Below are 27,588 nucleotides of genomic sequence, written 5' to 3'. Positions count from 1 at the left end.
TTAATTTTACCACTGTTTGCAAATAAACTAAAGCAAAGTTTTCCTGTCAATCAATTAATAAAAGGACAAAGACGATGCCATTTTGCAACCAAGACAGTCAATTTTTACAGCCCCAGATGCCGCTATGAAAATGAAGTTGTCGGCGCTTCAAAGAGCTTTGTTTGCCATCGTGGTTTTCTAATTGATTGCAAATTGTACATATGTCCATGCTATGCGGGGTATTGGGCCCTCCTCTTCAGTATTTAGTTCATTTTAAAACCTCGTATACAACATATATGCCCCTATGGTTCATTTTTGATTTTTTGACTACTGGGCTTGACCCCGTATTCTTCATTGTATTATATACGATTTATGCCATATCGCTGATGGCTGCAATCAGTTTCGTTTCATGCGAGTGTCATTCGACAGGCCATTAATATTGCACTTATTTCTGAACATTTGTATGCCAATTAAGAAAGAACATGTAGTATATGTGGAGATACATAAAGTGATCATAAAAAAGTGTATTATGACGACAATCTTCAATAGATCACCTGACCTGATTAACAAAGATAGATTCAACGCTGGTGAAGTAGTCATAGATTCAATGATTTAGCATCGGTTAAACAAGAATATATATAAGTAGAAAAGTTGGCAATTGCCAGAGGATATAGCAATATATAAAACTGAACACAATCTTTTATATATGAACACATTTTGTGGCATTTTATTTACCAACAAATACATCTTTTTCATGAACACAATGTGGTAGTATTGTTTTAAAAATTGAAAAACTGCACCAGTGTTATATTTCTTGCAATGGCATAGCTTTATATTGCCATCTATCTATCTTCTAAGTTTCAATCATTTCCTTCCAGTAGTTCCCAAGTTCCACTTTGGACAAAATCGGTTGAAGAAGAATAAGAATACTGACAAAAACAGTATGTCTATCGGTTGAAGAAGAATAAGAATACTGACAAAAACAGTATGTCTAACCTTGTAAATTGAAAAGGAGACATACAAGGATCCTATACAACTCTTCTTGCTGCGATAGGCATTGACAATTTATTTCCAGTGTCAATCATCCATAGCAGACAAAAACCTCTGCGTCAACCTTGGATAGTCAATAACAGACAAACATGCAAACTTGCGAGTCTGCACATAGTATGATGTACTTGCAGGCAGCAAACTTGCGAGTTTGCACAAAGTATGGTGTCGGTACTTGCAGGCAAGCGAGTTTGCACATAATATGATGTCGGTACTTGCAGGCAGCAAACTTGCAAGTTTGCACAAAGTATGGTGTCGGTACTTGCAGGCAAGCGAGTTTGCACATAATATGATGTCGGTACTTGCAGGCAGCAAACTTGCAAGTTTGCACAAAGTATGGTGTCGGTACTTGCAGGCAAGCGAGTTTGCACATAATATGATGTCGGTACTTGCAGGCAAGCAAGTTTGCACATAATATGGTGTCAGTACTTGCAGGCAAGCGAGTTTGCACATAATATGGTGTCAGTACTTGCAGGCAAGCAAGTTTGCACATAATATTGTGTCCGTAATTGCAGGCAAGCGAGTTTGCACAAAATATGGTGTCGTTACTTCCAGGCAAGCCAGTTTGCACATAATATGGTGTCAGTACTTACAGGCAAACTTGCGAGTCTGCACATAATATGGTGTCAGTACTTACAGGCAAACTTACGAGTCTGCACATAATATGGTGTCAGTACTTGCAGGCAAGCGAGTACAAGTCTGCACATAATTTGATGTCTGCTTCAAACAGGCAAACCTGCGAGTCTGCACATAGTATGTTTTCCATACCTGCAGGCAAACTTGTGAGTCTACACATAATATGATGTCTGCTTCTAACAGGCAAACATGCGAGTCTAAATATGAGAGGTCTGCTCCTTGCAAGTGAGTTTGCACAATATGACATGTCTGCTACTGGAAGGCAAACACACAATCTGCACAATTGAGATGTTATGATGGAACTAGCAAGTAGGAAGCATGTCTAGGTTTATCAAATGTATTATCATTGTCAAGTGGGACAGTAAATGTCTCAGAGGGCGTATTTAAGTTGATTACATGGCTCCTCATTGTCAAGTAGGAAGCATGTCAAGTTTAATTAAATTTATCATCATTGTCAAGTAGGAAGCATGTCTAGGTTGATTAAATGTCTCATCGTTGGTCTACCATGGGGGCAGTTCTGAAAGATATAAATATATTATTGAAAAAGATATCTTGGTTTACAGTATCTGGTACTTATTATATGAAGTTTCTATTCTGCAATGGTCCTAAAATAATCAACTACACTGTGAATTCTAAAGCCAAAATATTTTAGGTACCGTAAATGACTGGGTATTAGACGCACTTTTTTCCCTCAGATTTTGATGCAAAAAAATGCCTGCGTATAATACCCAGTAACAATTTTTTGAACTTTTTTTCTGAGGTCAATTTCTAGCCGAGAGTTTGTTTAGATTTATGTAGAAAGGGATGTTACTCGCGTCATATTGATCGAGTATATACGGGTTAAAACGGCACTGGAATATCGGGATACGGTATATCGTAAGACGTTTATAATTTCAACAAAAATATTTTTCGATTAAAGTTACGATAATTCACCTAAGAGTTCGTACACTCTAAATATTTGGACACCCATAATTATTTCCCAAATACATCAATCATAACTTTCATAGTTACCAAGTTTCACAGACGAAGATTATTGATTTTTATCTTTACAATGCCTGGCTAGATTACCTAACCGTATACACCACTGTGACAATTTAATTAGTTACTACCCATCCTAAACGATTTATTGCCTGTTGAAAAGGAAGTGTGATATATTTATTTGAGGATTAAACAAACAACAAGGGCAATCAAGGGATTAAGAAAACATCGACATGGCATGTTTGTAAAACGATCTGCCAATAAGCTTTCAAACTTGTACCACACTTATAGACTATATGAAGCAATAATCGTACATTAATCCTGCATAGCAATGTCCATGCTCTCCACGAGATCCTCGTGGGTATAACTGTAAGTTATGTGACGTCACACAGTGTGACTCTTTGATCTGAAGCCGATAGAATGTGTTTATTCAGTTCAGTGCATACATGTATAAAATGGTGTTTTAATTAACTTCATGAAGGATTTACACTTATAGGCGTAATAAATAAGTTTATGACCATTGATTACTACGGATAAATTAATAAGTGGTAAAAACCAAACATGAAGAAAAAAGGCAGGTTAAACAAACATGTAAATAAAATGTAAAAATGATAATTTTCTATGTATTTGGAGAGCGAAAAAAATAATTAATTTATGGTGTCCGAACTCTTGTGAATTACGGTATTCAATATTATTTTGAATAATAAATTGAATTAAACAATAATCAAACTTACATATAAAAAACAAAGTTGGGCACTGTCAAAATATTTTTTGCATAACATAACTTTTCATTCTCGACAGTATGGTTGTATGGTTTTAAAGATAACCATCGCCATTTTCACGAAAAAAAATAATTTTTGTCACTGTCAACAAACATGGTGGCTGAAAATGCCGGACGATTTTGACATTTTTTCTATACGTCTTTTAACCAAAAACATAGATTAAAAGTTTTTTTCTCAGATTTTTCACAGATTTTTTTCCCTGCGTCTAATACCCCCTATCGTCTTATACCCAGTCATTTACGGTACTTTTTTCTTAAACCTTTTTACTTAAAATCAATTCAGATAAATGTTTTAAGCTGATATGAATGAAGGTCATTTCCAGGGTAGAAACCAGTACTTCATAAGAGGCCAAGAGAATATGCACCTTGAAGTCTCCTCAGTGAAAGGTAGATACCTATACCACTACATTGCGTTTATTAAATCAAAACATGACTAACAAAATGTTGATCCCAATATTATGGTTCATGCAGCTCCAGATTTAAAATATAAGAACAGAGGCCCGGTCTTATTAGGGCTATTCCAGTAAAACATATAACCCCCGGGGGTTATATGTTTAAATGGAATAGCCCTTAGCAAATATATAATACTATTGCATTTTCAAACTGAGATTTCTGAGAAGTGAAGGTACCGGTAGGTATTTTCAAACCGAGATTTCTGAGTAGTGAAGGTACCGATCGGTATTTTTAAACCGAGATTTCTGAGTAGTGAAGGTACCGGTAGGTATTTTCAAACCGAGATTTCTGAGTAGTGAAGGTACCGGTAGGTATTTTCAAACCGAGATTTCTGAGTAGTGAAGGTACCGGTAGGTATTTTCAAACCGAGATTTCTGAGTAGTGAAGGTACCGGTAGGTATTTTCAAACAAATCTAAAGAATGGTTATTTTAAACAAAATTTACTTAAATTGGCAAACAAAACCTTCAACTGAATTCTTGAGAGACTATTACAATATCAAACCAGAATTTTCGATCTTACAAAATTTTTTGTGCATTTTTTTTATAAAATGGCCCTTTAAACTTAAGTCTACGCATAATTGTGTTCTTATAATGCATTTATTATCTTCCAGTTTCTGAGTTGCATTTTTGATATTTGATTTGCATTTTGTCAGAAAATAGCTCTATGAGCTTCAGTTGTAATTTATGTATATCAAATTTAATATATTTTTTCTTGTACCTTGTATCACAGAAGTATGTTCCAGAAGCAGTATTCATAGAGCATCTTAGTGAAAAATGTCAACTTTGTGAAAGCACTTTTCTCAAAGTTGAATTAAAAGAAAACTAGCAATGTTTGAAAATAAACAAGGAAAAGATTAAAATGAGATAGTGAATTAATTCCATGAAAAATACAGGGTATTTATAGAATTTTTTGTCAAAATTTGGAATATTTTTAATAAGTTGAAAAACTTCACTAAGAAACTTTAAGAATATATCCCCTGAACAGAAAGCACATACCCATGGTTGATCTATTTCTCCCATATGAGACAACAGCTGAAAATGATGGAAAGAAAATTAATGGCCTGTGTCAAAAAACTTAAGCATAAGGCTAAAAAAGAGTTCATTGTTTCCACTAACATTTCCAAAAATAGGTAGGTATGTAGGCATAACTTTTTCCTCATTTTTAGGACTGGGATTCTGTTTACCAAACTGCTCTTCATCAGGATATATCACTATTGTAGAACATTTTAAATATGAAATTGTCAAATCTTAAAATGTCCACCAAAACATGCACATTTTGTAGGAAATTTCGGAAAAAAAAAAAATACGGAAAAAAAGTTAAGGGTCGAGAGGAAAAAATAGGGTTGGTTTTAGTAAGTGAAAACAAATAATTTTACGCCTTACAATACAAAGTTAAAAAAAACATAAGCTAGAAACTTTTGATTGTAAACCAAAAATTAAAAAGTATTTTCTGTCAATGTCATCAACGAAAATGAATCCTGAGGAGTCCTTTTACCAAGAAAGTAAATAAACTATCATGGAAAATTTATCTTAGTGGATAAAATTGCATTTTCAAACATAATTCCATTTAATTGGCAAAATGAAATGTCACATATTCATGATCATGATTTATTCTCGCTGACGATGTCACAATAAATGGCAATTGTACAAGCTCAGAGTGGTTTAGTTTGTGGTAGATAATGATTTTTAGCAACATTTGAATTTTGATTTAATATAAGAATTATCAATCAAGTTTTTTTTTTTACACAAAACATCATTGAAATTATTTTCCTTTAATCTCACACATAAATCTAACTTTAAAATATACAAATGCACAACTAAAACCTTTCAAGAGACCTTTTTCATTTCTGTCTTGTTGAGGTAGGTTCCAATCATGACAGACTTCCGGCACGAACGAGAGGCAAACATGGCTCGCACTCTGGATGGTCGACACAAAACACCCTGGCATAAAAAATATACGTATATGACAAAGGCTCAATATTTGTCAGAAATTACTTAACAAGAGAATCCCAAGCAGATGCCCATTGATGGTTGTCTTGGTTTTTACCTCAGTGAATAGAGGGGAATAACTAAACAAATGTTTACAAGAGTTACATAACTTTCTACACAAGCGCCATGGTTGAAGTGAACATTTATACCAAGTTTCATGTTAATTTTCCTTGAACAAGTTATGGCTAAAGTTACAATTTACACATGAAGTTTCAAATGATTATGCCTGGATTCAAATACAGACTAGTTATATGAAAGCCATATAGCTTTAAGCTATTAGGAAGTCCTATGATTAGAAATGCGAGCCTGGTGCTATCGAGACTAATAAAATCAAGATGTGCTTTCTGAAATGCACTATTAAAGTCTACCCAGATTATAATAGTCCAGACACTTGCACTAATATGAATTCAATAACCAAATAAGTTTTAGTTTTCATTCATTATTTTATCTCCGACCAAATATAATCTCTTGTCATTTCTGCTCATGACAGGAGTAATTTTCAATATTGAATTATTACCAACTTTAGAAATTACAAGTAACCAAGAAACTTACAGGGGAGTCTGTCAGCATAAAGATCATCTCCTCTATATCTGGAAATAGAATTGGAATTGTGTAAAAAATCAAATTATTTTAAATTTACTGTCCAAGAACCGACAGCATAAACACAGATAATTTCACTGGGGTTAAACCTATTTCAAGCACTTGACAGCTGAAACTGCTAAAATCTGATCAAAACATCTCAAAAAATTGAATTATGGTTTAAATTTCACTGTATACTCACCCTCCTTTCCAAAATTCCAGTTCTTGCTAACGGGGGTAGACGCCAGCTTTACTCGCTGCATCGGAGGACCTATCAAAGTAATAAAAACATAGAATTATATATGACATCATCAGTGAAAATGAAGCCTTTGGAGGAAGATTGGTTATCAGAAATAAGAGCCCTGCAGAGCAAAAGCCAACAATTCGTCTGAATTTTCAAGTCAAATAGAAGCATTACTCAATTATTTTAAGCCAGATGTATGTCCTTTGTTGTATGTCTTCCAAGTTTCATTATCTTGAAGTTTTTTTTAGATTAGGTCAATGTCAAAGTGTTTGCATCCAAGTGACAAAGATGCTACAGCTGCTTACATATGATAAGGACTAACAAGGATAATCTTGACCTTATTTCTCAAAAAAACGATGAACCTATGAACATTGAACCTAAACATGTAGCTTAGTCAATTTTAACAAGCCACACTTAATGTGTTCAGTTTAACAGGAGCAAGCCAAACCAATGTTTTACTAGTGCTGGGCTTACTGGCAATTAAAAGTGCCAGAACATATTGAACATACATTCATAATCTTTTCTACATGCATATATGACATACTAAAATAAAATGGTAACTTACTAACCATTTTCATCTATTTGGAACTCAAAGCCATTCTTTCTGAACACATCAAGGTTGTCCATTAGTATCGTTTCATTGCTTGCTGTCAGTTCTAGATTCATAGGGCTGAAAAAGGGGTATGTATAATTTCGATGTGAGACGTACACATTTTTTATAAGAATATTAAAAACTGTGGATGCTATCTAATACCCAGATAGATTTTACTCACAAAGACAATGGTCATAACAATTATTATAGAAAGAGTGAAGGGCTTTGCTAGGTATATGCACATTGGTAACATTTGTACAAAGTTTAGATAAAGGTCAAAGGTTAATAGCAAGTTTTCTTTTATCTAGATAAAGGTTAATATCAAGTTTTCTTTTATCTAGATAAAGGTCAAAGGGTAAAGTGTTTGCACATTCCCAACAATCACTATGAGACTCATACTAATGACTCCAACATTATGGAAATACATGAACATGTACAGTACCAAAGCCTTTTGCTTAAACAAGAGGGCCCTGAAGGCCCTGTATCGCTCACCTGATCCAATTCAAGTTTTTCTATGATTTGACCTAGTGGCCTGGTTTTTGACCTCTGATTACCCAGTTTCAAACTCTACTTAAAGATCATCAAAAATAACATTCTGATCAAGTTCCATGATTATATGGTCATAAAAGTGGCATCTAGAGTGTTAACATGCTTTTCCTATTATTTGACCTGGTGACCTATTTTTTGACGGCATATGACCCGATTTAAACTTGGCTTAGAGATTTTTAATATAAACATTCTGACCAACTTTCATGAAGACACATTTATAAATGTGACCCCTAGATTGTTAACAAGTTTTTCCTTAAATTTGACCTGGTAACCTTGTTTTGACCCCACATGACCAAGATTCGATCTTGGCCTAGAGCTAATCAATATATACATTCTGACTAAGTTTCATGAACATACAGTCATAAATGTGACCTCTAGATTTCTTACAAGCTTTTCCTATGATTTGACCTGGTGACCTAGTTTTTGACTGCACATGACTCAGATTTAAACAGTGTTAACAAGCTTTTCCTTCAATTTGACCTGGTGACCTAGTTTTTGACCGCACATGACCCAGATTCGATTTTGACCTAGAGATTATTAATATTAACATTCTGACTAAGTTTCCTGAAGATACAGTCATAAATGTGACCTCTATAGTGTAAACAAGCATTTCCTTTAATTTGACCTGGTGACCTAGTTTTAAACCCCAGATGACTGAATATCGATCTCGTCCAAGATTTTATTGAGGGTAAGGCCTTTTTTTTTTGATCTTTCGTTTTACGGACCCGCCGACAGAAAAAATGCCATTTTGAAAAAAAAAAAAATTGCAAATTTCCGATTTTTTTATTTCCTCCGCTCCCGATTTTTTTCGAAAAAAATAAATAAACTGTCGTATCCAATGCGTCAAAAAAAATCACGAATCGAAAATGAATTGGTTCCCGTTCCCGAAGTTAAATTTTCAATGGTTATTTAAATGACGCGGGAAACCAAGCGTGCCGTATTTTAAACCAATCAAAATTAAGCACATTATTCAGCCCGGTACGTTTGTCAAAATGTCTGCGCCCGTGTGGGTGCAACTTGAGATCGAAGTGAAGGGGAAAACTTCCAGAACACTTTTGAAACTTGAAAAAGAAGTATGTCTACAGCTTCAAAACCATTTACCCCCCCTAATGAAAATACAAAGTATATTCGGCTACACAAATAATAAGAACGATACCCTCATAGACTTAAAAGAAAACATCGCCCATCTGACCCCTGATGTTGTTCACCAATTTCAAATTAAAACGATTAAGATCATTGCGGTGAAAGAGGATGAATGTGTACTGTATTACAAGCACCATATCACGTACATAGGTAGTTAATGGGTTAAAGGCACATACTACTTCAACTCTCTACCACACAAGAAACAAGAGGGCCATGATGGCCCTGTATCGCTCACCTGTAGCTTTGCTAAATAAAGTGAACATTCTGACCTATTATCATAAAGATCCAATGAAAAGTATGGCCCCTAGAGGCCACTCTTTTATTTGTCCCACTGACCTAGTTTTTTACCCCACATGACCCTATCAGTAGGCAATGCTTCAAACCAAATATTTAAGACCTAGTCCTTGTGGCTTCAGACAAGAAAATTTTAAAGTTTTTTCCTATATAAGCCTATGTAAAACCTCTTTTCACCACAGGTGCACAAATTGAACAATCTTGGTAGCGGGCCACTAGGTTATGCCACATATAAAATGCCAATGTCTTGTTGGTTTAGACAAGAAGTTTTTTGTTCTATATAAGCCTATGCAAAACTTGTGACTCCCCCCAGGATAGGGCCTCTTCTCCCCAGGGGCATAAATTGAACAATCTTGGTAGAGGACCACTTGGTTATGATACATACCAAATATTGAATGCGTAGGCCGTGCATTTTCAGACAAGAAGATTTTTAAACACTTTCCTTATATAAGCCTATGTAAAACTTGTGACCCCCTAGGTGGGGCCTCTTATCTTTTCAGGGGCATTGACCTAGTGACCTAGTTATTGACCACGGATGACCCAATATCGAACTTGACCTAAATTTTATAGAGATGATCATTCTGACCAAGTTGCATTGAGATTAGGCTAAAATTGTGACCTCTAATGTGTTCACAAGGTATTTCTACTAATTGACCTACTGACCTAGTTTTTGACCCCAGATGACCCAATATCGAACTTGACCTAGATTTCATAGAGATGATCAGTCTGACCAAGTTTCATAAAGATTAGGTCAAAATTGTGACCTCTGTTGTGTTCACAAGGTTTTTCTAATAATTGACCTAGTGACCTAGTTATTGACTGCGGATGACCCAATATCGTACTTGACCTAGATTTTATAGAGATGATTATTCTGACCAACTTGCATTGAGATTAGGCTAAAATTGTGACCTCTATTGTGTTCACAAGGTTTTTGTACTAATTGACCTAGTGACCTAGTTGTTGACCGCGGATGACCCAATATCGAACTTGACCTACATTTTATAGAGATGATCATTCTGACCAAGTTGCATTGAGATTAGGCTAAAATTGTGACCTCTATTGTGTTCACAAGGTTTTTCTTCTAATTGACCTAGTGACCTAGTTTTTGACCTGGGTTGACCCAATATGGAACTTGACCTAGCTTATGTTAAGATGATCATTCTGACCAAGTTTCATTAAGATAAGGCTAAAATTGTGACCTCTATTTTGTTCACAAGGTTTTTCTAATAATTGACCTAGTGACCTAGTTATTGACTGCATATGACCCTATATCGAACTTGACCCAGATTTTATAGAGATGATCATTCTGACCAAGTTGCATTAAGATTAGCCCAAAATTGTGACCTCTATTGTGTTCACAAGGTTTTTGTACTAATTGACCTAGTGACCTAGTTATTGACCGTGAATGACCCAATATCAAACTTGACCTACATTTTACAGCGATGATCATTCTGACCAATTTGCATTGAGATTAGGCTAAAATTGTGACCTCTATTGTGTTCACAAGGTTTTTCTACTAATTGACCTAGTGACCTAGTTATTGACCGCGGATGACCCAATATCGAACTTGACCTAGATTTTATAGAGATGATCATTCTGACCACGTTGCATTGAGATTAGGCTAAAATTGTGACCTCTAATGTGTTCACAAGGTATTTCTACTAATTGACCTACTGACCTAGTTTTTGACCCCAGATGACCCAATATCGAACTTGGCCTAGATTTCATAGAGATGATCAGTCTGACCAAGTTTCATAAAGATTAGGTCAAAATTGTGACCTCTGTTGTGTTCACAAGGTTTTTCTAATAATTGACCTAGTGACCTAGTTATTGACTGCGGATGACCCAATATCGAACTTGACCTAGATTTTATAGAGATGATTATTCTGACCAAGTTGCATTGAGATTAGGCTAAAATTGTGACCTCTATTGTGTTCACAAGGTTTTTGTACTAATTGACCTAGTGACCTAGTTGTTGACCGCGGATGACCCAATATCGAACTTGACCTACATTTTATAGAGATGATCATTCTGACCAAGTTGCATTGAGATTAGGCTAAAATTGTGACCTCTATTGTGTTCACAAGGTTTTTCTACTAATTGACCTAGTGACCTAATTATTGACCGCGGATGACCCAATATCGAACTTGACCTAGATTTTATAGAGATGACCATTCTGACCAAGTTGCATTGAGATTAGGCTAAAATTGTGACCTCTATTGTGTTCACAAGGTTTTTCTACTAATTGACCTAGTGACCTAGTTTTTGACCCCAGATGACCCAATATCGAACATGACCTAGATTTTATAGAGATGATCAGTCTGACCAAGTTTCATAAAGATTAGGTCAAAATTGTGACTTCTATTGTGTTCACAAGCAATTGTGAACGGACGGACGGACGGACGACGGACGAAGAGTGATCACAAAAGCTCACCTTGTCACTACGTGACAGGTGAGCTAAAAAGCTGTTATTTATGTATAAACCATGTTTATTCTAAGAAGCATGAAACAATACAAATGTGTTTGATTGACTTAAGTTGCTAAAGAATTAACTAATGCATGCAAAACTTCATAAGTTCATACATTATTAAGAACATTTATGTTTTCCGACAGGAAAAAAAAATTGGAATTTGTTTTTTTAATTTTATTTTTTTTTCCTCCTCCTACGACCATGTGGCATCCTGGCGGTTCGTAAAACAAAGAATAAAAAAAGAAAGGCCTAACGTTCTGACCAAGTTTTATCAAGATTGTGCCCAAATTGTGACCTCTAGAGTGTTAACAGTCAAATTGCTGACAACGGACGACTACGACGGACACAGGGCGATCACAATAGCTCGCCTTGAGCACTTCGTGCTCAAGTGAGCTAAAAACACTGAAAAGCTAAAAAAAGTGAGCATCAGTGATAAGTTAAAAAACAAACCTCAACATCACTAATGTTATAACTATTTCATGTGCAAATGTTAACTTCATGCACATGCTTTAAACAAGTATTAAATTACTATTACTATACGCCAGTTGTCTGGTTAGAGTAGTTGTTAGTGCTCTCGCATCACATCAAGGTTTGATTCTTTGCCTGGGCGCATGTGAGTTTGATTTGTGGTCATCAAGCTAGACAAGTGGGTTTTCTCCAGGTACTCCAGTTTCCCCAACAACACAAGATCACACTCTTGCGCAACATTGTGCCCACAAGAGTGACTTAGTATAAGTTATCAATAGTTTCTTAATAATCGTTGTAAAAGATATATATACTACATTACTATAACAAATGCAGGATATGGCTGAATTTTTATGTAAAGTTACATTTATATACATATACATTAATTCTCTGCATTGTTTTACCATATGAGTTTCTGGCTTTGTATAACATAGTCCCTCTGCAATGTCTCAAAGTTGTACTTCTCATCTGTAGCATGCTGGTCAACAATGAACAGATCTCGCTCAAACTTGGCAATGATGAAGCCAAGATTAAACTGCCCTAGGATCTCCATCTGAGAGAACATGTCTTTTCTAAAATTATAAAAACAAGAATTTCTACCAACTAGTTACTGAGAAATAGCTGTAAATGAGTTTTTTTAAAAATCAAGGGCAATAACTCAATTGACCAATCCAAAAATAAAATGAACAGGCATCATCCCAGTATAGTAATTCATATTTATTTTAAGTTTCATGAAATTCTGCCAGCTAGTGACTGAGAAATGGCTGTGAATGTGCATTTTTAAAAAAATCGAGGCCAATAACTCCAAGGAACATTGACCAAGCGAATTTTTTTTTGGACGGGCATCATTCCAGTATAGTGGTTCAAGTTTCATGAAATTCTACCGGCAAGTTACTGAGAAAACGCAGGTGATGGACGGACGGACAGAAGGAAGGACGGACAGAAGGAAAGACGGACGGAAGGATGGACGGACAACGCCATTTCAATATCCCCCTCCCTATTTCATAGGCGGGGGATAAAAAGTAAATAGAAAGTAGTGACAAAGGATGAAGTATAACTTAAGCAATAGAGAAATCTTGAGACAAAACTGTGTGGATTTACAAGGTGGCATCAACAAGCTGGAAAAGTGGGTTAACTCCAGGTTATCAAGATTCACCTCATTGTAAAAGACAACACTCTTGTGTAACATTGAAATAACAAGCGTTAGATAAAAGAAATATATTTAAAATTTATAAGAGTTAAAAAGGATTTGCTAACACAAACCACTTCTTCAATTTCAACAGTCATACATCTAAAATATTGTAACTCTACTGAATTATAAATCTACAGATCACTTTTTAACATTAACCTTACATTTTGATAACTTCTTCAACAATTAAGCCTTAAATAGTATTTCAAAGCCAAGATTGTTACAAAGAAAGAAAGACATCAATTTATCCTGAGCTGCAGAACACATTGGTAAATATTGGAAATTTAACTGACATGCTGGGGCTTTTGACTTATAACCTTAAAGCCCTGAAATCTTTTTAAACAACTTACTTGATTTCTCTCTGCAATTCCTGCTCAGCAGTACTGTTTTCAGCTGGGTTGATGGTTGCACGAAAAGCTCTAGAAAACTTGTTACCATCTTCTTTGTTTTTTGCTGCAAAACAGTGGTAACAGTTTTAACATAGGGGGAACAATGATGCACTAGTGTTTGTCTAAGTTTATTGATAGATTTACTTTTATGTTGTCCTAAATTATCTAATGGATCTGATCCCTCTTGCTAATTCTGCAGGTTGAACTGGACCATCCCACTAGCTAATTCTGTGGGTTGAACTGAACCATACTTGTAGCTAATTCTGAGGGATGAACTGTACACACATAAAGCGTAACGCGAAAGCTTATTACACAATTATTAAATGATACGGTTGCCAGTGGCCATGTGGTGTGTCTCAGTGACACAAGTTATCAATAAAAGCAAACCTTTTTTCATAAATTAACTCAATCTCCTAGTCCACCAAATACTTCAAATTTGATAAAATACTGTTTTGATACCTTTTCTTCTCCATCTGTCCCTTAGGTTTTCCATAGAAAACTGGATTGGCTTTTCTGCCTTTTTAAAATCTTCCTCGGAGTCCTGATGAAAGATGGAAACATTTAAGTGATCTTTTCCACCATATTACCAATTATTCCATGATAAAATAAATATAAATGTTTTAACATTGGGAATGGGGCCAAAGTTTGAACTTTGGCCCATATTTGTTTAGAAGCAGAACACCGCATTTAAATGTTTAAGCAAGAAGTTTAAAGTATTTGGCACAAGCCTGAGTACTGCCAATATATATTGGAGGAATAAAGTGACTGTGTCAGCCAAAAATACGGTTTCTATTTAAGCTTAAGAAAAACAACTTTTAAACAGAAGTTCATTCTGAAAAATTGCCAAATGTTTAATGCAAATACCTTTCTGTAAAAAACTTGCATTGATATTTTACAAGAATTGGATAAATAACACATAATCTTTGAATGTTTTCAGACCATTTTAAGGGAGATCTATTATCACGCATTTTCTTTTTTTACCCTATAATTATTACAGGTTTGCTCAAAACTCAGTATTTAACTTTCTTTTGGAAATATTTCTTCAGCAAAATTGAAAAAACGTAAGAATTCATGGATCTAAACATTAGACTTAGTCCAAGACTGCTAGCATAAACATAAAGCAGATCTCAAAAAAATATTATTTACAAATCAGTCTCTACATTTATGCTTTACTTTGCAGATTAATCACTGAAAGGTTAGCTTTCATAGCATATGGATAATGTCAGATAATCAATAAGTATAAGATTTGCTAGGCGTTTCTGACTAAATGGGATAGAAATAGCATTATTCACATTTAATTAAGTCTCATGAAACACTGTAAATTTGTAATTCTTTGCAATATATTTGTCTCTATGTTTAGATAATTATGTTTTACATAGCAGATAAACTACTATTAAAAGGTTAGCTTTAACATATGGATGATTATAAATATCAGAGAAATAATGCTATTCATTTACTATTTAAGCTTTTGTGTAAAGGCGAGATTTGATTAGAGATATTATAAATCCTATAATAGCATTATAACAGACTACACTGACTTAATGTGACGGAAATAGCAATATGTCTGAGTAATTATCATTTAAACAAGCCATTTCATAACATATAACTACAAATAAGTACTAATTACAAATATATCTTACAACAATATGGCAGGCATCCACAGTGCAGTCCATTTTTGGAATCTCCTCTGTCTTCATGTTTTCATGCCCTTCATCAAACTCCGACTGATTTTTGTATGCAGCTTCATGTTTATCAATGTTGGTTAAACTCTCTTCATACTGTTGGGAACCTATAGGTGTACTGTCTCTTTCTGAGCTGATTTTTTCACTGAGTGATGTGCACTCTGATGTCTGGTAATGATAAAGACTTTCATGGTGGTCTGAATCAGCATCGATACTTTGTTGGTTTGATTTACACTCACTAACCTCAACTGCCTGAGAGTTGACACCGTGATGAACTATTTTAATTGATTGACTGGAACACGATTCTGTTGTATCACATTCTTTTTGTGTATCAGTATTAAGATGTTTACGAGTTTCTTCAATAATACTGCAATCTTTTTTACTCTCATCGCAATTTATTAACTGATATTCTGAAGACAAACGCTTACAATTGTCAATATTTTCCGTCATTTCATTCATAGTGTCTCTGTCACTATCACAATTCTTGTCAATGATAAAACTCTCAGATCTCTCATGAATTCTTTCCTCTACAAATTCAAAGTTCTTACCCTCCCCTGCAATGTCTTTTGATGGAGAAGAGAGTTTGTGCAGTGAAGTGTCTTTATTTCTCTTTGCTGGACTCCATGATGAAACAAAGGCATCCAGCTTCCTCTCTGAAATTCAACATATGAAAATGTAGCTATGATATTCAAACAAGAACACCACAAACAGAAGCCAACACTCGGCCATTGGCTCTGAAGGGTCAAAAGGCACAGGTTTTTGTATAATGCACTTTTTTTATGACAAAATAAAAGTGTGGCAAATCATTAGAAGTGTTAAAACTAAGATACCAAAAGCTGGAACCCTTAAGCAAATGTTAATATTTGCTAAAATACTGTCTTTGAAGACCACAATTTTCATTAGCCCTCTAAAACATGTATATTGAAGGCATAATCCATTCATTGTCTGTGAACAAATTTGAGATCAATCCAACAAAAATTGAAGAAGCTATGTCCAATTCTCAAAATCAGCCAAAATCCATCAAATTCATGTTTTTCACCCCCAAAACAGGTGAGACTCAGCATCTTTTGGGTACAATGTGAAGAAGGGTATTAGATGAACAAGTTCCCCAAGTTTCAAAGTGATAGCTATGATAGTTTTCAAGGAAGTGACCTTAACGCAAAAATTAACCAATGCCTCCAACGATGACGACAATAGCTCGTCATTTCTTTCAAAAATCAGACAAGCTAAAAAAAGGAAAAAAATTATTTACAGAACTAGCAAAAGGATATATTCTAATTGACCAAACTTCAATTCATGAGGTTTCTTACTGGAAACACTTAGAAATTTTATTTAATGAATTGATATTGATATTGAAAAATTAATAACATAATAACATTTACTGGGCTGATTCGAGTGGTCTGTGGAGAGTTATCTCCTTTTTAATGCACAACTGTTATGACATCTTTAGATTTTGGATAGCAAATAGGCAACTGGGCCGCAGAATGGATGCATATATTATACCTATGTTGACTTGGTCGTGTCACCTGTGTGGAGAGATACCTGTGGTAAGTTATCCACAAAAGGCACAACTGAATGACACATACAGCTAAATAGATACTACTGGCTACTCCAGGGCTGCAGAAGTCTGTGTTAACCATCTTACGTTTACTGGGCTGTGTTCCACTGCGAGGGGAGGCCTGAGGGGAGTTATCCCCCTTGGAAAACGCACTACTGAACGACCTTTTCAACTTTTGCAGGGAGGAAAGACCGCTTGGCTGTAAGAAGAATTTTAAGTAAAGATATTGCATACAATGACTTCCACAGAGATTACACAAAACTTGTTTAGATTAAGTATGAGTACTTCAAATAGGTCTTTTTTCAAAGAATGTTCAAAGCTACATGATCTACAAATGTAAAAAGAACATTATGTTATACTTTGTGTTGATTAAAAGATAAATGGGACAAAAAGGTATTACAGTAAAACTGCGATCGCTCGAGGTCGCCAGGGACCGAGCCAAAACCTCGAGGGAACTGATGTTTCGAACGACCCGATTTTCAATTTTCCAGTTTGATATGAAATATCTTTCAGTGTATTTTAAGTTTAAAGTTATCAAACAGACGGATTACTAAGACACCGATTATGTGTTGCGTTGTGGAAATTGCTAATATGTTCAATGGTTGACGTAAACTAAATGTAAAACACAAAAGAAACAAGAGATGTTAGTGAAACATTTATGCCCCCTTGGGAGCCAAATTGTTAGTAGGATTTGGACACTTAAATAAAATATGGACAATCAGAAAACCTTTTTTCAGCTTACAGTCACACTGACCTTGACCTTTGACCCACTGACCTCAAAATCAATAGGGTTCATCTGCTGGTCATGACCAATAAGCCTACCTAGTATGAGGTCCCTGGGTCAAAGCGTTCTCAAGTTATTGATCGGAAACCGTTTTTCATGTTAAGGTCACACTGACCTTGACCTTTGACCCACTGACCTCAAAATCAATAGGGTTCATCTGCTGGTCATGACCAATACACCTACCTAGTATGAGGTCCCTGGGTCAAAGCGTTCTCAAGTTATTGATCGGAAACCGTTTTTCATGTAAAGGTCACACTGACCTTGACCTTTGACCCACTGACCTCAAAATCAATAGGGTTCATCTGCTGGTGATGACCAATACACATACCAAGTATGAGGTCCCTCGGTCAAAGCGTTCTCAAGTTATTGATCGGAAACCGTTTTTCATGTTAAGGTCACACTGACCTTGACCTTTGACCCACTGACCTCAAAATCAATAGGGTTCATCTGCTGGTCATGACCAATACACCTACCTAGTATGAGGTCCCTGGGTCAAAGCGTTCTCAAGTTATTGATCGGAAACCGTTTTTCATGTAAAGGTCACACTGACCTTGACCTTTGACCCACTGACCTCAAAATCAATAGGGTTCATCTGCTGGTGATGACCAATACACATACAAAGTATGAGGTCCCTCGGTCAAAGCGTTCTCAAGTTATTGATCGGAAACCGTTTTTCATGTAAAGGTCACACTGACCTTGACCTTTGACCCACTGACCTCAAAATCAATAGGGTTCATCTGCTGGTGATGACCAATACACATACCAAGTATGAGGTCCCTCGGTCAAAGCGTTCTCAAGTTATTGATCGGAAACCATTTGGTATTCCGACCGACCGACAGACAGACAGACAGACCGACCGACATGTGCAAAACAATATACCCCACTTTTTTCAAAAGGGGGCATAAAAACAATAAACGAATAAATAGAAATGTTTATTTTAACAAAAAAGCACATTTTCATAACAAGCAACATTTGAATGACAGTACATATTGTGGCATATTGTGATTTAAGTTTCGCAAAATCAAGGATTGTTGATTGGCGCATCTTGTCGGTTTCGCGAAACTGTTCAATCGTAATGTGATGTGACAGCGTACAGAGCGTCTGAAGATAACGGTCAGCATCGGCAGTGAATTCAAAGAACCTTCTGACCACATCTAAAGCGTTAACTTCTCATCATTAACTTAACTTAATTATCAACTAATATCGGTCATGCGTTAACAGTGAAAAACGGTTTTTCACACCTTATCAAATTGCCTTTCAACTGTCATTGCAATTTTCACAACTTGCAAAAAATTTTAACACCTAGCAATTGTTTGTTTATTTTGGAACACGGGTACGGGAAAAAGTGTGAAATTATGTCCTCGAGGGAGCCATAAGGTTTTGTGCACGATTTGTGTACTTGAGACCGAGGATATTGCTCGACTGCTTATCATAATTAGGTTTCGATGCAGCGTGGGTATATTTTATAAGAAAATAGAAGGAAAAAAGTTTGGGACCAAGCTCCGACCTCGAGGGAACGCCGGTTCTTGAACGACCGCTTGTTTGAGGGAACGCATTTTCACTGAATTAGTATCCACATATTCATTAAAATGTAAGTATACATACCTTTTCCAGACTCTGGTGTCTTGACAGCCTAATAATAAAATAAAATCAATTGAATTAAGGTTAAAAGTATGAAGTATATATATATACATGTATGTGATAAAACAATGTATGTGTTAGTGTTAGGGATAGTAGATCAAATGTTCTTATGTTTAAATAAGACATTACTGTAGTACTTACATACAAATGTGTAAATCATGCATGACACAAGAATTAATAACACTAAGTTCATAACATATTAAGTATACACAAAGATTCTGTATGTTGCTTACCCTATATGGTCAACAGATTCTGGCAAAGGAGATTTAAGCTGAGATGGTATTCCAGCTGGCTGTTGCATTCGGAGTATGGACGTGCTGGGTTCATACATAGCTACCAATGAACACTGCAAATTAAATTTTCGAAGAATACAAAAGGGGCCATTTCATCAAAAATCATAAGTGCAATCTAGTACCCAACTAGGCAGTTCCACTGTCTAAAATGAAACTGGCCCTAGATTTCCAGGGGACCTCCTCTTTGTAAGTCAGTTACTAGGTACCAACTGAAATAACTTACTTATGGAAGATATTGTATGTAGTTACCAAGTCATAAATTTCATGAATATAACCAGAAAATTTAGTTTTAACATACATGGAGTCTAGTTTAAACATATTCCTTTTTTATATCTGGTGAAACAAAGTTTACAAACTTTAACTAATCACATTTACTGGCATGAAGTAAAACAAGGATCTGGTTTTTTATTGGCAGGGAAACCAAAACAATAAACCTTTTTGTCAAAACTACTTGGTATGTCTTGATTGAATTTACACAGAAAGTATATTTTCTACAGATACTTGATTCCATAGTTTCTCAGAATCAATATCACACTGCAGAAATAATACGAGCATTTCCCATGAGGGTACACACCTTGACTGTGGCGAGAATATGTTTCTCCCCATCCATGAAGACCTGTCTCTTATCCGGGGTCACATTCACATCCACATTGTCTGAAATTACATGAACATATTATCAGTCTGCGCAAAATGCCCCAGTTTGTGAAATATTTTCTGTGCCTTGAGAAATTTTAGTCCTACATGTGGAATGGGCTAGTACTGTTTTGGCATTGTTCATGCTAACTCATCTAGATCTCTATGTGGACTACTTAACAGCTACCTCACCTATGTTTGTGTTTATTTTACAAGCTAAAATAGTGTCTTCATTTGATAACTAAACATACATGCAGAGATTTGCTACATGTCACCCAGATAATGGTTACATATTGTAACGATTACATGGACAAAGTGGTAATATTAAGCTCAAAATTGTGAGGACAATCTTTTGTGTCAAAACGACTATTATAAGAATATAAGAATTGAAAGTATTAATAGAAAAGATAGTCAATTAAGTCACCAATAGACTCAAACAAATCAGATCATTTGGCAAAGCGTACTCATTGTTGTGTTTCAGAAAACAATCGTAGGTATTAATTAATATATGTGATCCTATTTGGTATTTAGTTTTTCTCTGCCTCTAAAAACATGTGCTAATTTGTTGGGAAAAAATGTCATTCAGAAGTACAAAAAATAGCAGACCGGGTTTGATTAAGACTGTTTATTGACAGCAATGTTAGTTACAACAGAGTCAATGCCTTAAAAGACATACCTTTCTGTGTTGAGATTTTGAAGACCACAAATGGGTACTGGTGTCTGTTGTACTGGTGGTACACTTCATTCACGACCTTACTCAGCTGTAAAATACCCGGTTTTACAGTGAGAGTGTTTACATTATATATTTTATACTTTTCTGTTCTGCTAATGTTTAACAGTGGTTACAGTATTTACTGGACAACCAAACTTTCAGCACTTTCACTATCAAATTAAGTAATCATTAAAGCAACTACATGAATACACATGTGTGTATACTAGTAGCAAACTATAAGCAAAGGCTAACGAGAATTTAAATGGGTTATATGTGTAAGACCTATTAACAGACTAACCTTGATTGAATCAAATGGCCTGCCATTGATAAAAAAGAACTGTCGGTCTGTACTGCTTCGTCCTAAACCATGCTCACACTTGGACACATAGCCTTCTACTCTGTTAACAGATAAAAACCATTCTCACACTTGGGACACAAAGCCTCCTACCCTGTTAACAGATAAGACCATTTGCACCCTTGGATACATACTCTTCTACCCTGGTAACAGATTTTTCAGTAAAAAAATTTTTTTTCTCATATAATGACTTTACTTCAAACATCAGCTCCTAACACTTCAGTTTATATTGTTTCATTGTCTGTAAATTGCAAATGCCCTTCAACTACCGGTAGGGAGATATGCATTCAAATTCCCTGCCTGAAGAAACTTTCAGTTAAGTGCTATACTGTTGCTATTATGTCCACCAGAAACATCCAAGATCTTCCATAATTTAAAGGACTTATGCTCTAAATCTCCATAGTACATGCAATCTTGCCTGAAGATATTGTCTGCTCCCTGTTTAATACCAAACTCCTGGCATGTTTCTTCTTCAGGACACTTCTGTACAAACTCTTCTAGACCGGACATCTGGAAATTCATGAATTCATGCAAAAATAGTATGAAATAGGAGGGCAAAGGGAAAAAACCCATGTCTACCCAACTGGTCTATGCATTGAAACTGGCCATGCTTTCACCCCTAAAGAAACTGCATTTCTCAACAAAGCAGTAGGTAAGATTTAAATTGAAACAAGAGCATGGCAGAGTAAATGCTTATCTGTATTTCTGTGGGGGTTTTATCCAGTAAAACACAAGGGATATAACTCAATTATTTAAGCCAAAGGTAAGGTCCTTGATATACATAAGAACATTATTCAACATGAGAAGTAAGTATCATTTGAATACCTTGATCTGTTTAAAAGTTATGGCCAAAGTTAAAGTTTTGCATGATGATGCCCATGAATATGACACCAAGGCCATGACAATAACACAATTATCTTTCTGGCTTCAAAAACAGAAGAGTTAACAAATCACCACATACCTGTTTCGGACCGAATACATTTGAGATGTTTTCACTCATTGCAGCGTTACCCTTACTTGCTACAACAACAGACCTATTACTGAAAGTAGATGAATTACTAGAAAATAATATAACTTTAAAATGAAACATTCAGAATAACAGTTTATATTCTTGAAGTACATCTGATTCATTTGTGTAAGTACAGTTCAATTTGACCCAAATTATAATCTTGATAAGCATTGAGCATTTTTGTACAAAGGCAGAAAGTGAAAAAATCTTTAAATGTTTATGAATTATCATAAAGTTTAAATTAACTAAAATATAAATACATGCTATAATAACTTAAAGTCATACTTGTACTTAAAATCAACTTAGAAATGTATAACAAACATAAATTTTGAGTGATAAACCTTGAACTACTTACTACATAATGCATTTATGGAAAATATTAGTTACTGATAACAAGATTGTAACCATGTATTTAATAGTTGAAAACACACAAATATTAAATGACTGGCTAATTGTGGTACTGTTTATTTGGGAAAAAGATAGATTTTTTAAGATATGAACATGTATGCTGATTGCTGATAACATCAACTATTCAAAAATCAACACAGCAGCCTCACCCTTTAGCTGTCTGGTTGGTGCACGTGATGCGGACACCAGTGCTGATGATGCAGTACGAGTTAAGGACCTGGACCATCTTGATAAATTCCTTCTTTACGTTCCGCTGAAACTCCTTGTGTCGTACAGGAAGTGTGTAGAACAGGTTCTGTAGTGTGACAGTGGTTCCAATCTGAAGAAAAAATCAAGATTCAGAACCCAGACAGATATAGGTTCTGTTATGCACCAGTCAATTGTAACCACGGTCCCCCAAGGTTCGGCAAATAGCTGGGACTTTGACTTTCCGTTTAGCCAAGCCCAGGTAAAATCCCTGCCCTGCCGGGACGAACTGATCCCCACCAAATGCCCCCGCACCCCAGCGACCACTAGGTAAGGTCCATTCCCCGCTATATTTGGCGCGAAGACAAAACCACCGCATTCACCCGGCACTGCAGGGCCACCTGGAAGGTAAAAACATGGCCCATTTCCCCGGCTATCCCTGGTATACCCCAGGACTGGGGGGGCTGTGGGTACAATCGACTGGCTGTGGTCAAGATTACCACCCCTTATCCACAAAGTCCCAGGTATGATCCAAGACTGTAGCACTTTCCAGATACCTCTTAATAAGGAATAAGTTTAAGTTTCTACCAAAAGAAATGACTTGCTATCATTTTATAAGCTCTTAGATTTCATCACATTGAGGAAAAACAAATATGATGAGACATACACTCATTACTATTCAAGTCTTAAAATCTTATCAAAAACCTTCATGGCTCATCAGATAGTGTGGTATAATTCTTATATACTTGTCAAAGGGTAAATCAAGAATAATGTAGACTTATGAGACATAAGTTTAACTTGATGGAATATTTGCAAAAATATCATACTTCTAACACTGTGAATATTTACTCTTCTACTTTCCGGAAATTCTTCAATTCATTACTTAGTTATAACCTACCTGTCGAGCCATGGATGTTTGCTTTGTTATCTTGCCATTGTGGTCAAACTCCATTCTTGTACCAACACTGGCTGACTTGTGTCTTGTTGTTACATTGAGGGTACTGTAAAAATGACTCTCAGTATTAGCATATATCAAAACTTCCTTATTCTGCATACACCAACACTTCTTTTTTTGTGCTTAATATGTAAATAATTGAAATAACTTAATTATTATGCATATGTCACAGGGTGGGAAAAGTGTGAAGCCAGACCGGTGCTCGAACCCGGGACCCCTCGGTTTCAGGGCGAGTGCTCTACCGACTGAGCTACCGGACAGCTTACACACCTCCTCACCACCTGTATAGGTACCGGTACCGTGACATGCTTCCACGCAAACTGGAAATGCGTCCTCGACTTTGAGGAACACCAGTGGCAAGGAATGCACATAATTAACACTGAGAGCGCGTTATGCTGCTAAACAGTGCTGCCACGGTCCTTCGTTGGGCGCCAAATGTCACATGGTGAGAAAAGTGTGCAGCCAGACTGGGGCTCGAACCCGGGACCCCTCGCTATCAGGGCGAGTGCTCTACCGACTGAGCTACCGGAACGCTTACACACCTCCTCACCACCTATATAGGTATCGGTACCATGACACATATTTTTTTAGACCAATTTTAGAACTCTACATCCGAAAGAAACATTAAGTCCTTAAAATAAGCGGTACAATATATTAGTCCTAAGTGGAACAATATTTAATTCCTAAGCTAAATTCAATTCATTTAATAATAAAGCCTGAAGGTAAAGGTATACAAACTATTGAGACTATTTTTGGACTTAATAAATAAGTAAAACATAACATAATACTTCATTCAACACATTAAGACTATTTGGGGACCAGTAAAATCAATATAGTAATTCTTTTTACATATTGCAACTATTTTGGGACTAAAAAATGTATTTAAAAGTATTTGGACTGTTTTGAAATTTGTAAAACAAAGCATAATGCTTTTTTAGAGTATTGCGACTATTTTGGGACTAGTAAAATGTAATTTAATACTTCTTTAAAAGTATTGCGTCTTTTTTGGAACTTTTAAAATGCAACATTAAACTTCTTGTAATATATATTGAGAATACTTTCAAACCAGTAAATCATAAGATAATACTTCTTTTAATGTATTGGAACTATGTACTAGTAAAATGTTACATATAAATGCTTCTTTTACTATTAAAATCTACTCGCATTTAACTTCAGAGTACAACATACCCAGTGGTTCTTACCAAGCATAAACGACATAAATGTACCTTAGAGCACATAACGAGCTTAAGGCTTCTCCTCTAAACCCAAAGGTCTCCACATTCATGAGGTCTGTAAAGTCTTGCAGTTTCGATGTGTGATGCTTCAATGCTGAAGAAAGATATTACTGTTTGCACAATAACATGTATGCATTGTAACTTATTTTGTACATGTAGTATTTTGTTATACTTCAAATATGTTATGGAGTACTGTGAGACAACTTATTAAGGAAGCAAACAGAATGCTAGTTAGACTTACTTCAACTTAGTCCCAAGGAAAAAGTAGATATATCAAACATATGCCTTTATATCACTCAGTTAATAGTATCATTTTGGGATACTCAGGTATATTATGTTGGATGTCCATAACAACAATGTTCTGTATATTGTGTGATTGACCGAGTGTCTGTCGGTGAATAAATGAAATTAAATGAAAAAATTTGTTATGTTATAATAAAAGATACAGTTTGTAAACCATACTCATATAAATGTAATATTATTGAACAAATATTTTAATAAGTGTTGATATGTTTCTGTTAATAGAAGGGCACATTGTGAATATGATGTTTTTTGATAGTTTTATAATAATGTCTTAATGTGTAACCTGTAACCACCTTAAAATAAAGATATTATCATCATTATAATTTACTAACTGAGTCCTTGAAAGTTACATTCCTGTACGCCAGAGCCATTGTCAGAAACCTCAATCTGTTCACTGCCATAGTCTTTGAGCTTGATGTCTGAAAAACACAAATGGTATGGTTATAACTTGAATACATTATTACATGTTCTAAACTTGTAAACAAGATAAAACAGACGTCGAAAGTGTCACTTAACAAATTATCAAACACAAAATAGTAAAATTCTAAAACAGGTTTTATAACAAGTCAAGTTGTAAAGCAAATATGAATACATGAAAATTCTTCTAAAATTATAAGTAATTCATATATTTTGATGCTATTAACAAAAAAGGGTGCCTGGTATGTTGCCCTATTTGATAACCCCTCCTTCTTTTGCCATCCACTCTCACCACTTCCAACTTCTAAAACACACAGCCACGCACAATACACCTTTGTCAATAAGTTGGGGACATCATAACTATTAGTTACCAACAATTGTTGCCCCAGCATCAATACTGTTTTCCAGCAGCTCCTTGACAGCAGTTGCCAACGTCAGCACAACTTGCCCCGAACAAATCCTGTGTACAGATTTCTTGTCAATAGCACAAATATTGCTGGCCTTTGGATGAGCTAGGTCTGGTTCACATCCATCTGTCTCATCCATTGTTTGAGATACCTGAAACTGAATTGCCAACATATGATGAAACCGAAATCTTACACTTTCTTTGACTTGAAGATAACAATAATTAACAATTTTGATGAAACGATTATCGAGTACAATCGATTAATCGTCGCTGAAAATGCTATGACGGTGAAAATCGATAGTGGTTGGCCAAAATCGATGTCGCTTATGTTACTTCTGATAACAATGTATGTTTTGTTATGCGGTCAACGTAGCATAAATGTCAATTTTTCTTTCCGGTAAATTTTCGTTAAGTTCATTTTAACAAGGGAGTTCACTCTCTTCCACAAATTTGGTGAATGTAAACACTTTAGCTTTAAAAATTACAAACTCTCCCAAAATTACAAATTGATTCTAATTGTTTATATATTTCATAAAACCTCAATAATCTGTCTCTATGGTGTAGTGGGTCCGGTATTACCTGCAAATACCAGGGATCCCAGCTCGATGCATTCTGTTTTTGAAACCTTTTTTGGTATCGTTTGTTATTAACAAATTTACTTTTTTTGTGAAAGTTTTATTAAATTAAGATATTTTAATGAACTCCAATATTACAGGTTATTAAATGTTAAGCTGGTTAACAAATATTTAATATGCTTTCACATGGATAAAATGCTAAGATAACTTTCTTGATGCGGTGTGCATCATTTTGTTATTAAAGACAGAAAAAGGAAACCACTGTTATGGATATTTACTTACTGTTGTAAAACGCATGAGTGATGACTATAGCATCACACATACTGATTGTTAAACCATATATATAAATGAATGTGATGATTGTATTTCTTACTGATATTATGAACTTTTGATTATTGTTAATTTCAAACACTAATTAACAATAATTATAACAATAATTTCCTGAACTGTGACCATACACTGTAATTGATTAAGTGGGAAATACCAATATTGCACAATATCTGAAAAAGCTACGGGTTTCATGCATGCCAGTTGTGTAATTCTGAATAAAATTACCTGCTAATATAAAGATGTATTTATGCTACAAGAGCTAGTTACAGACTAGTTGCTTTTAGCGCTCCCTTTTACATTTCGAGTTTCGAGCCAAGGACCAAAACTGT

The 27,588-nt window shown here is 35.4% G+C and overlaps 1 protein-coding gene across 1 annotated transcript; it reads right to left on the bottom strand.

Annotated features, from left to right (window-relative positions):
• Nucleotides 1–561: 561 nt before the first annotated feature.
• LOC128225269 (mismatch repair endonuclease PMS2-like) lies at nt 562–27,586 on the bottom strand. Its single transcript, XM_052935383.1, has 24 exons — nt 27,485–27,586; nt 26,320–26,512; nt 25,864–25,950; nt 25,220–25,322; nt 23,937–24,039; nt 23,002–23,171; nt 22,397–22,475; nt 21,854–21,945; nt 21,379–21,478; nt 21,045–21,129; nt 20,310–20,389; nt 19,676–19,788; nt 19,407–19,434; nt 17,105–17,216; nt 15,418–16,112; nt 14,237–14,318; nt 13,739–13,841; nt 12,604–12,771; nt 7,256–7,356; nt 6,645–6,713; nt 6,416–6,453; nt 5,711–5,815; nt 4,871–4,906; nt 562–2,179 (listed from the first exon to the last, which is right to left on the bottom strand). Exons 2-24 carry the CDS (start codon nt 26,492–26,494, stop codon nt 2,117–2,119), a joined length of 2,787 nt encoding a protein of 928 aa, XP_052791343.1. The 5' UTR covers nt 26,495–26,512; nt 27,485–27,586; the 3' UTR covers nt 562–2,116.
• Between the last annotated feature and the right edge of the window lie 2 nt (nt 27,587–27,588).

This window comes from Mya arenaria, chromosome 2 (assembly GCF_026914265.1).
Source record: "Mya arenaria isolate MELC-2E11 chromosome 2, ASM2691426v1".
Taxonomy (NCBI): domain Eukaryota; kingdom Metazoa; phylum Mollusca; class Bivalvia; order Myida; family Myidae; genus Mya; species Mya arenaria.
The sequence above is the reverse complement of the archived record's forward strand: the minus strand, read 5'-3'. Positions and strand labels throughout refer to the sequence as shown.